This window comes from Lithobates pipiens, unplaced genomic scaffold (assembly GCF_037356315.1).
Source record: "Lithobates pipiens isolate NorthernLeopardFrog02 unplaced genomic scaffold, aLitPip1_a1.2 Scaffold_55, whole genome shotgun sequence".
Lineage (NCBI taxonomy): Eukaryota > Metazoa > Chordata > Amphibia > Anura > Ranidae > Lithobates > Lithobates pipiens.
This window is the reverse complement of record NW_027507877.1, coordinates 3,826,208-3,844,479: the sequence shown is the minus strand read 5'-3', so window position 1 is coordinate 3,844,479 and position 18,272 is coordinate 3,826,208. Positions and strand designations below refer to the sequence as shown.

At 45.3% G+C, this 18,272-nt stretch overlaps 1 protein-coding gene across 2 annotated transcripts in view; it reads left to right on the top strand.

The window, feature by feature from the left end:
- Positions 1-360: 360 nt before the first annotated feature.
- Positions 361-18,272, top strand: part of LOC143957722 (cytosolic phospholipase A2 gamma-like) — a 161,732-nt gene continuing 143,820 nt past the window's right edge. Inside the window, exons 1-3 of one of the 2 annotated variants that reach the window (XM_077467421.1) lie at positions 361-441; positions 7,409-7,457; positions 10,602-10,624. In XM_077467421.1, the coding sequence (XP_077323547.1) occupies positions 7,443-7,457; positions 10,602-10,624 (38 nt within the window). In that variant the 5' untranslated portion in view covers positions 361-441; positions 7,409-7,442. The remainder of the gene's footprint in view (positions 442-7,408; positions 7,458-10,601; positions 10,625-18,272) is intronic. The other variant, XM_077467422.1, reaches the window with a different exon arrangement.

Sequence of the window (18,272 nt, the reverse complement as noted above, 5' to 3'; positions counted from 1 at the left end):
TCTGCTAATATATATATATATATATATATATATATATATATATATATAAAAATAAATGTTTGGGGGTTCTGAGTAATTTTCTAGCAAAAAAAATATGATTTTTACATGTAGGAGAGGAGTGCCAGAAACACCTGTACTAAAAAAAAAAAAAAAAAAAAGTGGTTTTATTTTATTTTTTTCCTCGCTGAAAATGTATTTGATGGAGAATTTTTTTTTTTTTTTCACACTTACCTGGTTTAACCAGTTAAACTTCCGTTTTTCGGTTGATTTGCATATGAGAACTCTACATCAGAAAGGAATGCAGATCATTCAGATTATAACAGAGCCTTATATAAAAGGCCTCCCTCTCCATACAAAGAGAACATCTTCTGCTGCTTTTGCTAAGACTTGCATTCGAACTGCTAAAACCAAGAGGACCTTCTTCTGAAACAAACCGGTGAGGTAATCATCATTCCTGTAATTTACATGGGACCATTAACTTTTATGGGCACGGTTGTCCCTCCTAAGAAAAAACCTTGTTATGTCATCAGAATGTACTATCTGAGGAGGCATTTTTAGTCTTTTTATTTTGGCCCTGTTATTCTATTGTCCTCACATTTTTTTTTTTTTTTTTTTTAACTAGTTCCCCGGTACTAGATTTCTCATACCAAGACCGTCTTCTTCTTTTGAGGTGGAAGTCTGTAGTCAGAACTGCACCAACTGTGACCACCGCTTCCATTTTTTTTTTTTTTTATCTGTTTTCTGGGAACTCATAGCTAAATTTCTATGTTACCATAAATTACTTTGGTTTTCTTTCCCTAATCTTGGATTATTTTTCTGTATTCTCTGACTTGATCATACTTCAATAAATGGGTGTCTTAAAAGTTGTCTAAACATGTCTACAACTAATTTTACCTTTTTTTTAAATCATATTCTAAAGCCTCGTATATGCGGTACAATTGTTGGCCAACCGAACGTCTGAATTTTGTCTTCAGGGCGTGTGCCCAGAACTTGTCTTGCATGGCCTTCTCTGAATGCACTAACTGCCCGCATGGCCTTCCCTAAGTGCACTAATTGCCAGCATGGCCTTCCCTAAGTGCACTAACTGCCAGCGTGGCCTTCCCTAAGTGCACTAATTGCCAGCGTGGCCTTCTCTAAGTGCACTAACTGCCCCCGTGGCCTTCTCTAAGTGCACTAACTGCCCCCATGGCCTTCTCTAAGTGCACGCACTGCCCGCATGGCCTTCCCTAAGTGCACTAACTGCCCGCATGGCCTTCCCTAAGTGCACTAACTGCCCGCATGGCCTTCCCTAAGTGCACTAACTGCCCGCATGGCCTTCCCTAAGTGCACTAACTGCCCGCATGGCCTTCCCTAAGTGCACTAACTGCCCGCATGGCCTTCCCTAAGTGCACTAACTGCCCGCATGGCCTTCTCTAAGTGCACTAACTGCCAGCATGGCCTTCCCTAAGTGCACTAACTGCCAGCATGGCCTTCCCTAAGTGCACTAACTGCCAGCATGGCCTTCCCTAAGTGCACTAACTGCCAGCATGGCCTTCCCTAAGTGCACTAACTGCCAGCATGGCCTTCCCTAAGTGCACTAACTGCCCGCATGGCCTTCTCTAAGTGCACTAAGGCTGGATTCACACCTATGCATTTTTAGAGTTTTTTGCATTTTGCAGATTTGCACTACAGTCCATTTAGCATGGTTTCCTATGGAACACGTTCTGTAGTGCAAATCTGCAAAATGCAAAAGCACTAAAAATGCATTGGTGTGAATGCAGCCTAACTGCCCACATGGCCTTCTCTAAGTGAACCATCTGCCCGCATGGCCTTTTCTAAGCTGCCCGTATGGCCTTCTCTTTGTGCAATAACTGCCCGCATGCCTGCACTTTGGGGGCTCATCTGGCCCATGCTCATCTGGATTTCTTTTAGTGCATCATCTTCCCCTATGGTCTTCTCTATGTGCACTAACTGCCCACACGGCCTTCTGAGGATAAACACATTTGGGGCTTCCATCTTTTATACAGCCCCCTCATCCAGTACACAGTCCCCTCATCCGGTACACAGCTCCCTTCCCAGCACACAACTGCCATCCATTATACAGCCCCCCATCCAGTACACAACTACCATTCATTATACAGCCCCCTCATCCAGTATACAGCCCCCATCCATCATACACACCCAGCATCCAGTATACCCGCCCCCTCCCTACGCTACCAGCATACTCTACAGTTAAGAAAAAAAAAAATCACTGCCGGCCCTTTCCACACTGCTCCTCCTGTGTCACTCCTATTGTAAAATGAAGCTTCCATTTATCTCAATAGCTCCTTTTTGTTTTCCACTGACCTGGTCACATGACTGCTCTCCTCTGATGTTTCATAGATGGTCATGTGACCACTCTCCTCCTCCAATCTAAAACTACACAAGGGCGGAGGAGAGCAGCCAGAAAAAAAACACAGCTATTGAGATATACAATGACGCAGGAGGAGCGGTGTAGGAGAAGGGGCTGGCAAGTGATTTATTTTTCTCAACTTTAAACTATGCCGGCAGTGCTGTCCCAGAGCCAGGAGAGGCGGGACGGCCGGCTTAACACTCCCCCAATGGTTGCCTTCTGGGGTGGACCGTTCCCATCCTTGCCCCCTGTTGGTAAAACATAGTATTGGCGTATAACATGCAGGCACGGTTTACCCTGTGTTTTCAGGGGGAAAAGGTGTGTGTTATACGCCGATACATACAATATATATTCCTTTGGTATAATTAAATCCTTTGTGGTAAATGCATGGTTGAAAATTGTGATGTATGAATAATGTGTGGAGTAGAAATGTAATTTCATTGTGACTATAAATCTTATCTTCAGTGCACTGACTGCCTATATGGCCTTCATTTAGTGCACTGACTGCCTGCTTGGCCTTCCTTTAGTGGACTGACTGCCTATTTGGCCTTCCTTTAGTGGACTGACTGCCTGTTTGGCCTTCCTTTAGTGCATTGACTGCCTGTTTGGCCTTCCTTTAGTGGACTGACTGCCTGTTTGGCCTTCCTTTAGTGCATTGACTGCCTGTTTGACCTTCTTTTACTTCACTGACTGCCTATTTGGCCTTATTTTAGTGCACTGACTTTCTGTATGGCCTTCTTTTAGTACACTGACTGCCTGTTTGGCCTTTCTTTAGTGCACTGCCTGTTTGGCCTTTCTTTAGTGCACTGCCTGTTTGGCCTTTCTTTAGTGCACTGCCTGTTTGGCCTTTCTTTAGTGCACTGCCTGTTTGGCCTTTCTTTAGTGCACTGCCTGTTTGGCCTTTCTTTAGTGCACTGCCTGTTTGGCCTTTCTTTAGTGCACTGCCTGTTTGGCCTTTCTTTAGTGCACTGCCTGTTTGGCCTTTCTTTAGTGCACTGACTGCCTGTATGGCCTTCCTTTAGTGCACTGACTGCCTGTATGGCCTTCCTTTAGTGCACTGACTGCCTGTTTGACCTTCTTTTACTTCACTGACTGCCTATTTGGCCTTATTTTAGTGCACTGACTTTCTGTATGGCCTTCTTTTAGTACACTGACTGCCTGTTTGGCCTTTCTTTAGTGCACTGCCTGTTTGGCCTTTCTTTAGTGCACTGACTGTCTGTATGGCCTTCCTTTAGTGCACTGACTGCCTGTATGGCCTTCCTTAAGTCGAGGCCCCAGTGTATATAGACTTATTAAGTATCATATCGTAAATGTTCCTGTCGGAGACCTTCGCGGGACGAGGGGCAAATGTCCATATAGAATTTAACTGAATATGGTCAATGGTGATCAAACCCAATTAAATCAAAGCAGAACCCTCACTAACAAGTCTACATCACACGGATTTAAATAGATAAAATAATTTGATTATTTTGAATGAGTTCCATATATGTAGAAATACAAGGGTTCTTTTGTTCATTAGTGTACATTATAAATTCTTGTGCAGATTTTATATGTCTATATTATTATGTATGTTATATATGTTTTGAGTCATGTTGCTTTGTACAACAGGTTTTAATATCATGATTGTCTGCGTATTGAGTCTAATGATGGTTAAGGAGAATACCGGGATCACTTCGATTTACACACTGGGGCCTCGACTTATGCCGTCACTAATTTGTTCATCGTGGGGCTTTTTTTTATTTTTTCTTCCATCCGATAGGTCTCTGTTCCCCTCCCCCTTTTTTCCTTATCTAAAGATTAACCCATTCATTGCTTTATTTATTTACCAAGCACATAGTAAGGTGAGTGAGGGTAGAATTTTCATGACCTCCAAATACGTGGTTTTGGGTCAGTGCTTTGGGGGGGGGGGGGGTGTGCCCACACCTACGTACACTTGTTGGTTCAGTTAACTAGTGCTCCCTTCTGATATATGCGATTATACCCACAGGTTTTCATATACACATATTCTTATTGAGGTTACCTTAGTTATTCGTTTATAAGTAGATACAGTTCCTTCATCAATATTGAGCTCGGCCCCATGCATCAACAACATTATTGTTAACATGTTTAATATCAGTTCTAACATATTCCATTTGGACCATTAATTAAAGTTAATTTTAATGTTAATTTGTATACACAGATTGGCACACGTGTGAAAAGGGTCACCAGCCCGATTTATAAAATTAGAGGAGAATGAGTCGATACATATGGACATTCATAAACAGAACACCATATGGATGTGCATTTATTCATTTATTATATTTTTTTACTAAAGCCCCTATGAATATACTAAGATTTTTCTTCTTTTCTTCTTCCCTTCACTTTTTTTTTTTTTGGACATACCGTATATACTCGAGTATAGGCCGACCCGAATATAAGCCGAGGCCCCCAATTTACCCCCAAAAAAACTGGCAAACTTATTGACTCGTGTATAAGCCGAGGGTGAGACATGCCTGTCCATCCCTGTGTGTGTGTCCGTCCATCCCTGTGTGTCCGTCCATCCCTGTGTGTCCGTCCATCCCTGTGTGTCCGTCCATCCATCCCTGTGTGTGTGTGTGTCCATCCATCCATCCATCCCTGTGTGTGTGTGTGTCCATCCATCCATCCATCCCTGTGTGTGTGTGTGTCCATCCATCCATCCCTGTGTGTGTGTGTCTCCATCCATCCATCCATCCCTGTGTGTGTGTGTGTCTCCATCCATCCATCCCTGTGTGTGTGTGTCTCCATCCATCCATCCATCCCTGTGTGTGTGTGTCTCCATCCATCCATCCATCCCTGTGTGTGTGTGTATCCATCCATCCCTGTGTGTGTGTGTCTCCATCCATCCATCCCTGTGTGTGTGTGTCCGTGTGTGTGTGTGTGTGTGTGTGTGTGTGTGTGTGTGTGTGTGTGTGTGTGTGTGTGTGTCCAGCCTACCTGTGTCCCGAGCCTTTGTCCCGAGCCTCCGTCCCGTGCCTTGCCTCCTTGCCTCCGTCCCGTGCCGTGCCTTGCCTCCGTCCCGTGTCGTGCCTTGCCTCCGTCCCGTCCCGTGCCGTGCCTTGCCTCCGTCCCGTGCCTTGCCAGGATCGCCGCTCTTCGTCGGCGCCTCGGCGGCCATTGTAAAATTCAAAAGCCGCGCCTCCGCCTTCGCCTGTGATAGGCGGAACACTGAATTTCCCAGCAGCCTGTGTTCCGCCTATCACGGACATGGTCTCATCCTCGTCCGTAGTACGAGGATGAGACGATGTCCGTGATAGGCGGAACACAGGCTGCTGGGAAATTCAGTGTTCCGCCTATCACAGGCGAAGGCGGAGCCGGAGGCGCGGCTTTTGAATTATAGAATGGCCGCTGTCTGTCTGCTCGACACGCTGATCGAGCAGGCAGACAGCGATGACTCGAGTATAAGCCGAGGGGGGCACTTTCAGCCTCAAAAAAGAGGCTGAAAATCTCGGCTTATACTCGAGTATATACGGTATATACAGTTGCAATAAAAAGTATGTGAATCCTTTTGGATTGATATGGATTTCTGCACCAATTGATCATAAAATGTGATCTGATCTTCATCTAAGTCACAACAATCGACAATCACAGTCTGCTTAAACTAATAACACACAAAGACTTAAATGTTACCATGTTTCTATTGAACACACCATGTAAACATTCACAGTGCAGGTGGAAAAAGTATGTGAACCCCTAGATTAATGATATCGCCAAGAGCTAATTGGAGTGAGGTGTCAGCCAACTGGAGTCCAATCAATGAGATGAGATTGGAGGTGTTGGTTACAGCTGCCCTGCCTTATTAAAAAAACAAAACAAAAAAAAAACACATCAGTTCTGGGTTTGCTTTTCACAAGAAGCATTGCCTGATGTGAATGATGCCTCGCACAAAAGAGCTCTCAGCCCACGTACACACGGTCGAAGATTTTGCCAACCAAATCCGTCAGATTTTGCCCGTTGGATTTAGTCCATTGGATCTTGTCCGAAACTGTGTCATACACACGGTCGGACAAAGTTAGGGAAAAACCCTATCTTTCAGAACGTGATGACGTAATTTTGTTACGATGCCACTATATTCAGGCTAGTAGCCAATAGCTTTGATGTAGGAATTTGAATGTGAGCATGCGTGGCACTTGGTCCGATGAAAATGATCTACAGATTGGATTAGGTCCGTCCAGCCTAGTTGATCGGGAAATCTTTCCAACATGTTGGAAAATTGGGTCGGACGGAGATTCGGACGGAATCAGTCCGATGCATACCACACACAGTCGGATTATCTGATGACACGGTCCGATAAGACTCATTCCGACAGATTTTCCGACCGTGTGTACAAGGGCTTAGAAGACCTACGATTAAGAATTGTTGACTTGCATAAAGCTGAAAAGGGTTATAAAAGTATCCCCAAAAGCCTTGCTGATGATCGTCTGTGGGATGCACAGGAGCCCTTTCGCTGGTGGACATACCCCCACTCCGCAAACACCTCTCTCCAATCCCAGGAAATTATCCACTACCTAACGGATCCCAACCAGCGTCAGTCTGCCCCAGTCAGCTCTTTGGAGCTGGGGGAGAAGGAACACAGGGAGACTTATGACAATACATATTAAAGTACATCTTCATAAAGTTTTCCACAACAGTAAGCACTGTTTGTAGTGAGAAACGCGTCAGTATTTTCCGTCCGTCCTGCTGTGGCTTGTATTTTGTTATTCTGTTTTTTTTTTATAAAAAAGGCAAAATATATTTTCGGGGGCCGGCTGTCCAGAATTGTCTCCCTCTCTTCATTGCTGCATGCATTGCCAGGTTCTATGGCTTCTAAAACTGGAGGAGAGGCTTCGCCTGCCTGGAGCGGTGGTGTTTCTTTCTCTATGATGCAAACAAGCTAAAGGCTTAAAACCAGGTTTGGACACCACCCAGATTCTATGTCTATTTCGACAGTGAGACGGGGAGGGGGAGGGGGTGCCACTCAAAACCAGTATGTACTTATATCGGGTTCAGAAGTCTTACTGCTTCATTTTGTTTTAACAGATTGTGAGATAAGCCGTACCTACCTTCATTTCCAATGGCGGGAACCGAGGTGAGTGACTTTATATTCATTGCCACCAGTGTGATACCAAATCATTTATTACAAGTGGCCCAACAAGCAGAGCGAAGGACTCATAACAGCCAATCAAAATGCATCCATTACTGGTCTGGATTCTGTAATAAGAAATCTCTTTAGAAAAAGCTTTGCTTGGCTGTGTCGGGTTAATAAATATTTGAAAGTATGCAAAACAAAAAAAATAAAAAATCTTTAAAATAAAGAAAAAAAAAAATCTTAAAAAAAAATATAAAGAAAAATGATTTATTTATTTTACGGTACATGGTTTTATTTTGGTGGTATTTGATCACTACTGTTTTTTTTTTGCTAAACAAAAAGACCAACATTTTTGAATAATTTTTTATTCTCCTTCATTGACGGGCACTGATAAGGTGGCACTATTGAGCACTGATGGGCGGGACTGATATGCAACACTGATGGGCGTGGCTGATATGCAGCACTGATGGGCGGGACTGATATGCAGCACTGATGGGCGGGACTGATGGGGGGCACTGACATGCAGCACTGATGTGAATGATAGGTGGCACTGATAGGTGGCACTGATGGGAACTGATAGGTGGCACTGATGGGAACTGATAGGTGGCAATGACAGGCATTACTGATTGGCATTTGTGATGGGCACTGATTGGCACCTCAAATGGGGGCTGCACTGATAATCAATGTGCTGATTATCAACACAGACCCCCCCCCCCCTCAGGAGAGCCATTGATTGTCTCTCCTCTGCTCATACCCTGTCAGAGCGAACTGAGGAAACATGATTACCGTTACTTCCTGGTTACCACTGTGATTGGTCACAGCTGATCACATGGTAAAGAACCTACATCATAGGCTCCTTACTGAGATCAGAGATGCGGTGTGTCGGAACGACACACCGCACCACCGATCACTGCTCTGTGCCCCCCAGGGGGCGTGCACGAGCGGCTTATCCCTCTGGACATCATATGATGCACATTCAGGATAACTGGTCCCCCGCCCGGCCGTCATTCTGCTATAGGCCGGGCGGGATGTGGTTAAAATGGATTTATGACAGTCTTTGATTAAACTATTTAGTATCTCTTCCTCTCAATTAAAGCGGTTGTAAAGGCTGAAGGTTATTTTTGCCTTTAGGCATTCAATGCATGAAGGTAAAAACTTTCTGTTTTGCTCTCCTACAAATCCCCTTATACTCACTTGAGCCCCCTCTAGATACAGCAATTTTATTTTATTTTTTTGCGAGAGCCTTGGCTGTCCCAGGTCCCTGTCTCCTCATTGGCTGACACAGCAGAGGGAGCCATTGGCAAGTGAGGAGGGGGCAGGGCCAAGCCCCGGGTCTCTGTGTCTTTTGGACACACAGAGTGATTCTCAGGAGTGAGCACACACCAGTGACCCCATAGCAAGCTATTGGGGGGCACCAGTCAGGGGGGGGACTATGAGCATCGACAGGGGACCTGATAAGAGGATCGGGGCTGCTTTGTGCAGGTAAGTAGAACATGTTATGTTATAAAAAGCTGAAGCTTAAATATCACTTTAAAATCCTGAATAGCAGTCAGTATAATTCAGAACTTTATCTCCAGTCAGACCCCGCTGGACTTCCCCATCGTTTCTACAGACACCATGAACTTTGGCATAGGTGTATGCAGCCTCTTCCATTAGCAGGGGCAGACAACCTCGGCCCTCCAGCTTTGGTGAAACTACGAGTCCCATGAGACACTGCAAGACCCCGACAATCACCGGCATGAGGCATGATGGGATATGTAGTTTCACCACAGCTGGAGTGCCGAGGTTGCCTCCCCCTGCATTAGGGTGTGCACCCCAAAGCTCAAACACACTTGCGTGTTGGTATATAAATAGAGATAAATAGAGGTAGAGCGAGAGAGAGAGAGAGAAGAGGAGATAAAGAATTTTTTTGGTGGTATTTAAATTATATCTGTTTTTCTATTTTTTTATTATATTTTATATAAAACACTGATACATTGTACGCTCATCACTCCCATACATTGCACGCTCATCACGCCCATACATTGCACGCTCATCACGCCCGTACATTGCACGCTCATCACTCCCATACATTGCACGCTCATCACGCCCATACATTGCACGCTCATCACGCCCATACATTGCACGCTCATCACACCCGTAAATTGCATGCTCATCACGCCCATACATTGTATACTCATCACACCCGTACATTGCACGCTCATCACGCCCATACATTGCACGCTCATCACGCCCGTACATTGCACGCTCATCACGCCCGTACATTGCACGCTCATCACACCCGTACATTGCACGCTCATCACACCCGTACATTGCACGCTCATCACGCCCATACATTGCACGCTCATCACGCCCATACATTGCACGCTCATCACGCCCATACATTGCATGCTCATCACGCCCATACATTGTATACTCATCACACCCGTACATTGGTACGCTCATCACGCCCATACATTGCATGCTCATCATGCACATACATTGTACACTCATCACGCCCATACATTGTACACTCATCACGCCCGTACATTGCACGCTCATCACGCCCGTACATTGCACGCTCATCACGCCCGTACATTGCACGCTCATCACGCCCGTACATTGCACGCTCATCACGCCCGTACATTGCACGCTCATCACGCCCGTACATTGCACGCTCATCACGCCCGTACATTGCACGCTCATCACGCCCGTACATTGCACGCTCATCACGCCCGTACATTGCATGCTCATCATGCACATACATTGTACGCTCATCACGCCCATACATTGCACGCTCATTACGCCCATACATTGCACGCTCATCACGCCCATACATTGCACGCTCATCACGCCCATACATTGCACACCCATACATTGCACGCTCATCACGCCCGTACATTGCACGCTCATCACGCCCGTACATTGCACGCTCATCACGCCCGTACATTGCACGCTCATCACGCCCAGTGACTTGTGGAGATAAAATGAGAAGCACAAAATCTGATGTCTATGGGCCTCAAACTGCAAAATGTCCTCGGGGGGGGGGGGGGGGGTCACCAGAACTTTTCATTGATTCTGAAAAAAAAAGTAGTTTTTTGTTGTTTGGTTTCAATCACCAGAATTGCTTCTGAACCTCACAATGTGTCTTTTGTGTTCCCACAGGGAAATTTCGACATTGTAGACGGGTGAGTCAAGTCTTTTAACCTTTTTTGTATATTCTTTTAAATGGAATTCAATATTTTACATTTGAACATACAAGTAATATCAACATTCACTGTAACAAAAAACAAAAACATATCCAGTAAAGGAACATTAACCACTTCAGCCCTGGAAGGTTTTACCCCCCTTCATGATGAGGCCAATTTTTGCGATACGGCACTACGTTATTTTAAGGGACAAGTGCGCGGCCGTGCGACATTGTACATTCTTTTGGTGGTATTTGATCACCTCTGCGGTTTTTATTTTTTGCGCTATAAAAAAAAAAGTAAATTTTGAAAATAAATAAATAAATAAATGTTACTTTTGCTATAAAACACATCAAATAAAAAAATGTTTTTAAAAAAATCAAATTTCTTCATTAATTTAGGCCGATCTATATTCTGATATATATATATATATATATTTTTGGTAAAGAAAAAAATCCCAATAAGCTTATATTGATTGGTTTGCGCAAAAGTTATATCATCTACAAACTACGGGATATTTTTTATTTTTTCAATTTATGAGTAATGTTGGCAATCAGCGATTTATAGCGGGACTGCGACATTGCAGCAGACAAATCGAACACTTAGTGACACTTTCTTGGGGGACCAGTGACACTAATACAGTGATCAGTGCTAAAAAATATGCATGGTCACTGTACTAATAAATATGCACTGTCATGTACTAATAACACTGGCAGGGAAAGGGTTAACATCAGGGGCGATCAAAGGGTTAAATGAGTCCCCTGGGGATGTGTCCTAACTGTGAGGGGGGCTTGTACTGTAAGAAGACGTGTGTTTCTGCTTATTAGAAACACAGCTTCTCTGTCTTCTCCTGTCACACAATGGAGATCTGCCTTGTTTACATAGACCGCCATTCTGTCTGCCTCGGGAAAGATCGGTGGGTCCCAGCGGACATCAGGTCTGCTGGACCCACTGATTGGACACAGTGGGAGCCAATCACAGCGGAAGTGGGTCGCGCACCCCAGACCCAGAAGAAGGAATCACGTACAGGTATGGGATTTTGCACTTAAGGGCCACCCTGCCGCAGTATATGTACCGTATATACTCGAGTATAGGTCGATCTGAATATAAGCCGAGGCCCCTAATTTACCACAAAAAAACTGGGAAAACGTATTGACTCGTGTATAAGCCGAGGGTGAGACATGCGTCCATCCCTGTGTCCATCCCTGTGTCCCGTCCATCCCTGTGTCCCGTCCCTGTGTCCCGTCCATCCCTGTGTCCCGTCCATCCCTGTGTCCCGTCCATCCCTGTGTCCCGTCCATCCCTGTGTCCCGTCCATCGCAGCCTACCTGTCTCTTTGCCTTCTGCAGCCTCTGTGTGCCGTGCCATGCCGCACCTCTCCTCCTCGTCTGACAGACGGCGGCCATTCCACTGTTCAAAAGCCACTCCTCCGTCTGTGATAGGCGGAACACTCAATTTCCCAGCAGTCAGTGTTCCGCCTATCACGGACATCCTCTCATCCTCATCCATAGTATGAGAATGAGCGGATGTCCGTGATAGGCGGAACACTGACTGCTGGGAAATTGAGTGTTCCGCCTATCACAGACAGGGAGGCGCGGCTTTTGAATAGTAGAATGGCCGCCGTCTGTCTGCACGACACGCTGATCGGGTAGGCAGATGGCGGTGACTCGAGTATAAGCCGAGGGGGGCACTTTCAGCCTAAAAAAGAGGCTGAAAATCTCGGCTTATACTCAAGTATATACGGTACGTGGGGCGGTCCTTAAGTGGCTAGTAAATAAATGGTCAGGAAAAATAAGAGAACCATGTGGTACAAATGAAATGAATGCATAGGTCAGATGTAGTCGTAATTAAAGAAATGGGAAGTAAAAATAACAATGTAAAGAAACAAGGGGGAGGGGGGCACAGGGTAGGGGTTACGGTGTAAGGCAGTTAGCAAGCAACCACAATGATGATTGGCACAATTCGGCAACTGGTTTCAAGCAAAGCCTTTTCCTCCTCCGAGTAATTTAACTACTTTCTGACCAGCTGCCGCAGTTGTACTGAGGCACATTGGCTTCCCTGCGCAAATCGCTGTAGTTGTACATTGGTAATTTTTAAGAAGCTATAGGGGGCGTGTGCGCTCCGCCGGAGCCGATGCGCTTGGCTGGCGGCCATGATGTCCAATGGCCACCCGCGATCGCTCCACAGAGAGCCAGAACAGGGATCTGTCAATGTAATCAAACGGATCCCCGTTCTGTCAGGGAAGTACAGAGATCTGCTGTTCCTAGTGATCAGGAACAGCGATATGTCCCCCCCCCCCCCCACAGTTAGAAACACCTCCCTAGGACATACTTAAAGTGGTTGTAAACACTTACAACACACTTTGACCTACAGGTAAGCCTAGATTAAGTCTTACCTGTAGGTCCAAGAAATATCTCCTAAACCTGCACGGTTTAGGAGACATTTGCCGAAAGACAGGCACCGCTGTCTACGTCGCATGTGCGCAGGCGCACTGAGCGCGGCACCCGTCAACGGTGATGTGCCGCACATGGCGGCTCCCTGTGTGGGAGTGACGTCATCGCGGCTTCGCCAAATGACAGCGGCGGAGCAGCGAGACCCACCGAGAAGATGGATGCTACAGGGGACAGCGGTGACTTTGCTGGCTCCTGTGTCAGGTAAGTGAAACATAATGGACTACTATGCGATGCGATGCGATGCGATGCATAGTAGTCCATTATGCTTTACCTTTGCAGGGAATGAAAGAGGAAGTAAACTCATCAGGGTTTACTTCCTCTTTAACCCCTTGATCACCCCCTAGTGTTCACCCCTTCACTGCCAGTGACATTTATACAGTAATCAAAGTCTACTTTTAGCTCCGATCACTGTATAAATGTCACTGGTCCCAAAAAAGTGTCAAGTGTCCGATCTGTCCACCGCAATGTTGCAATCCCGCCAAAAAAAAATAAAAAATAAAAAATCGCTAATTGCTTCCATTACTATCGTGTTTCCCCAAAAATAAGCCTGGGTGTGAGGGCTTACCTAGGTTGGAGTCCATGGCGCAGAGATGTAGGCTCGCCCTTGCAAATAGACGCAGCCCACGGTAACAAAGAGATAAGCTACCTGGACTGTGAATCTGTGCACGAGGGCTTGACAGTTATAGCCAAAGGATAGTCGAGGTAAAGCCGCAGTCAGGGATTCCAGAAGTCGGGATAACGATAAACAAAGCCAGGGTCTGAAGCCGGGGTCAGTCTTGGAACACTGGAACTCTGCAACAGACAACCGGAGCACAAGGACATTTGGCAAACATGACAAAATGAAATGCCAAAGCCCTCAGAGTGAGACAGGCTTTTATACCCAGCTAATTGGGTAACCTGCCTCAGCTGATCCAGGAGTGACAGGTACAAACAGAGAATTGCCCCCAGTACTTTATACTAAACTAGGCATGGCTGGAAAGCAGGCTGAAAAGAACTGAGGTGTGGCTCAGAGGTAAAGAAACAGGAGCAACAACTGATAGTCATGAGTTCTGATACCACTCAGAGCCACTTGGGGCGTGACCACGCCTCGCCATCAGAAAGACACGGTAGGAATTGTAACTCTGGGTCTTATATTAATTTTGGGAACAAAAGACACAGTAGGGCTTATTTTCGGGGTAGGTCTTTTAAAGGTTGTTCCTATGAATACAGCCCTGGCCTTCACTTTTACATTAACATCCTCTCCCACCCCGCATGAAGAACTTATCCAAGACCCAAGGAGTGAGAGCAGGAATACAATGATGGTCATTACAATTGAGAAAAAAAAGATTGTCCAGGTGGTACACCTCCTTGACTTATGTGGCGAACTTATGAAATAAATGATACGGGCGGCTAAGGGGTCTCGTGGGAGGGGGCAGGGGGTAATGGTGTCAGAGTCTCTTCTTGAACAGTTACTGCCGGGAGCTCCTTCATCCCTTCTCCTGATTCCTTCATCTGTGGGCTTTTCTTCAACCTTGATGCATGGATCCATTGCGGGCTTTGATCTATCAGTACTGCTGTCCGGGAGACCTTGAGGACTTCAAATGGGCCTTGAAAGACGGGGCCTGGTTGCTTGCGGACTGCAAGTTGCTTGATCAGCACTTTGTCCCCCGGGACAAAAGGATGTGTTGGTTCTGGGGAAAGAGGAGGAAAGGTGACAGAAACCTTGTCATAAGTTTCAGCAAGGCTACTTACCAGGTATTTCACGTGCTCTTCCTGCAAGGAATATAGGTTAGATTCCTCACCTCTCTTGGGGACTCTTTGGGTGGGCTTTCCCATGAGGATTTTGAAGGGGAGATTCCTGTCCTAGCATGGGGGGTGGTCCTTATCTGGAAGAGTACCCCGGGCAAGAAATTGAGCCAGTTTTTCATAGTACCCTGTGTGGCCTTCCTTAACTTGTCTTTAATGTTTCTGTTCATTCTTTCAACTACTCCTGCACTCTGGGGGTGGTAGGGAATGTGGTGCTTCCATTGTATCCCCGAAACTTTCACTAATTCTTGGCTAAGTTTTGCTGTGAAAGCGGGTCCCTGGTCAGAGTATATGGTAGCGGGTAAACCGAACCTACTAATCCAATGATTGATCTCGGTCTCTCCTGTGACGGGAATAGCTTCCAGCCAGAAGGAAAATTTGTCTACTATCACACAAAGATATTTGATATTACCTTTCTGTTTGGGCATGTGTGTGAAATCAATCTGTAGGTCCTGTAATTGGCCCAAAGGCGCCGGTAAGTGACCATGAAGGCCATACTTTGGCCCTTGAACATTATTCTGGGCACAAGTTGGGCAAGAGTCAATTAGTTGTTCGATCAATAGGTGAGTGGTGTTAGTGCAAAAATTCTGGTTATACATTTGCCGCAGGGGCTTTTTTCCTATGTGTCCGGGGCCATGGAGATGAGAGAAAATCAAAGGAGCTACTGTTTCAGGAATGCCTATGACTCCTTGGGTGTTGGCTAAGTTCTTCATGCTGGGTGGGGGAGGATGTTAGTGTCAAAGTGGAGGCCAGGGCTGCATTTATGGGAACGAGACATATTTACCCATGCTGCACTAGTGTAGCGAGCCAAACGTCTATAGCACAAGCCGCGTCAGTCACGGGGTATCATCATCAGAAAAGAGATGGGTCATGTAACATAGCAGCCACTATACTTTTAGCCACTCACAAAGGGCAGAACAAAACATGGTGTATGCATCCACAACATAGGGCCACACAAAAGATAATAAATAGGCTAGAAAGAGCAAAGAAGTCAAAGAAAGATATTAACTCAGTAATGCAACATAGGAGGTCTCTCCCCCAAGCAGTCACAAAAAGGAAAACACCCAAACCAAACCTTGATAGTAAGAATAATGGAATAATGGAAGATCCACCAGTATGAATATCAGAAGGGAATTTCTGAATATCCAGACACCATCAGAAAATATGGGGTCAAGAGCCATAATGTCCCTGGATGTAACTAAGGCTTTTGATAGCCTAGAGTGGGAGTATTTATGGTGTGTACTGGAGAAATTCGGGTTTGGGCCTTCTTTTATTGGATGGATTAAAATGATGTATAATGCCCCTAGTGCAAGGGTAAGGGTTAACAACGAGTACTCTAAAAAGATAGAAATTAGCAGAGGGACAAGGCAAGGATGTCCATTGCCCCCTCTGCTCTTTGCACTTGCTATGGAGCCATTGGCAATAGCAGTTAGGTCAAATCCTGGGATAAAAGAGTTCCAAAGGAAGGGGGGAAGACAGGAAAAAATTGCTTTATATGCAGACGATGTTCTCCTCTGTTTGGGGGACACTGGCCAGTCTCTTGGGCAGGCAATCAAACTAGTAGAAGACTTCGGAAGTTTTACAGGGTTAGTCATAAATTGGGGGAAGTCAGAGCTGCTCCGAGTCGACCCCCTAGATGCTGCAGTTGCGCTAGGGGTTCCCCAAGTGGAGGTGGTGGATACAATGAAATATCTTGGTATATATTTGACAACAGATCCTGATCAGTATAGTAACAAAAATATAATACCATTATTGAATAAATTTAAGTGAAAGTGTGATGTCTGGAGCCGGCTCCCCCTATCGATGATGGGCCGGTGTAGCTTGATTGAAGATGATATGGATGCCTCAACTGCTATATATTTTACATAATGCAAAAAATGGTTTAAAAAATTTGAAACTCTTTCCCGGGAGCTCATCTGGAAAAAGGGTCGGGCTAGGATCCGACTCCAGACGTTACAGTTACCAACAGAAAAGGGGGCTTGGCGGTGCCCCACCCCAGGAATTATTACCTGGCGGCGCAGCTGCAGCATCTGGCAGGTTGTGACTTGGGAACTGGAGGAAACTCAAGTGGTGGGATAATGATGACAGGAGCTCTGCATGAAACTGTGGCCGAGGTATTAGAATCAGACTCCTTTCAGTATAAAAACTCCATAACTAGCATGGCGGGCAAAGTATGGATAATGATAAAAATACTAATGGGATATACAGGGTTGTCAGAATATACACCAATAGGGAAGGTTAAAATCTGGGAAAGGCAGGGTATAACCAGGCTGATCCAATTATATGATGGTAGAGTTTTAAAAACATTCTTGGACCTAAAAAAAGAATATGATATACCACAACAATCATTTTATAGATATCTACAGTTGAGGCACGCTCTAGCAGCCCAGTTTGGTGTACATATGCCAGCGTGGGACAAAACACCTCTATTTCAGAAGTTATTTACAATGGATAAGACCAGAGGGTTTATATCAGCAATATATAGTCAGTTATGTATAAATTCCAATAAGGCATTTGACCCCCCGAATCAAAAGAGGAGGTGGGAAGAGGATATAGGGGAAATATCAGTTGAGCAGTGGAGGAGAATAATGGAATTAGGGCCAATGATATCAGTTTCTCCCCCACAAAAAATATTGCATTTGATGTTAGTATATAGGGCTTATTATACACCTAAGAGACTATTTTTGTTTGGTAGGAGAGATAATGCCAGTTTCCCTAGATGTCGGGGACATGGAGACCTCATACACATGGTATGGCGATGCCCAAAGCTGTTTCGCTATTGGAGGGGAGTTGTGGAAACTATAAATAAAGTTTTTGAGACAAAATTGGAAATGGACCCTATACCTTGTGTGTTGGGCTATAGGAAGGTGACGGGAGAACAAAAGTGCACTACAGTGGCAGTTATACGCTGCCTATTTCAAGCACGTAGAATAATAGCACAGAGATGGCAGGCGGAGAGGGCCCCATTGGTGAGTGAATGGATTCAAGTCATCAGTGAATTAATATGGAAAGAGAAGACAGTATATGTAAAAAGGAGGAACCTCAGAAAGTTTGAAAAAATAGGGAGGCCATGGGTGAATGAAATGGGGTACCCTACTGACTAGGAAGGAGAAGGAGAGAGACAGGATTAAACACAAGAAAGGTTAGGTAGACTTTAAACTACGCCATGAGCAAATTATCTAGAACCACATTGGAAAAATAGGTAATTAAAGCTGCAGTAGAACAGCAAGTTAATGAGGAAGGAGGGCTTTGGGGCAGGGAGGGGGAGGAGGGAGGGGATAGGGTTAAAAGTGGTTGATATGTAAGGAAACACGGAATATAGAAGATAAGAACTATTGTAAATATTGTAAGATAATATGTTTGTAATGTTGACATACTCTTTTTATTCTTAACTACAGTGGTGTGAAAAA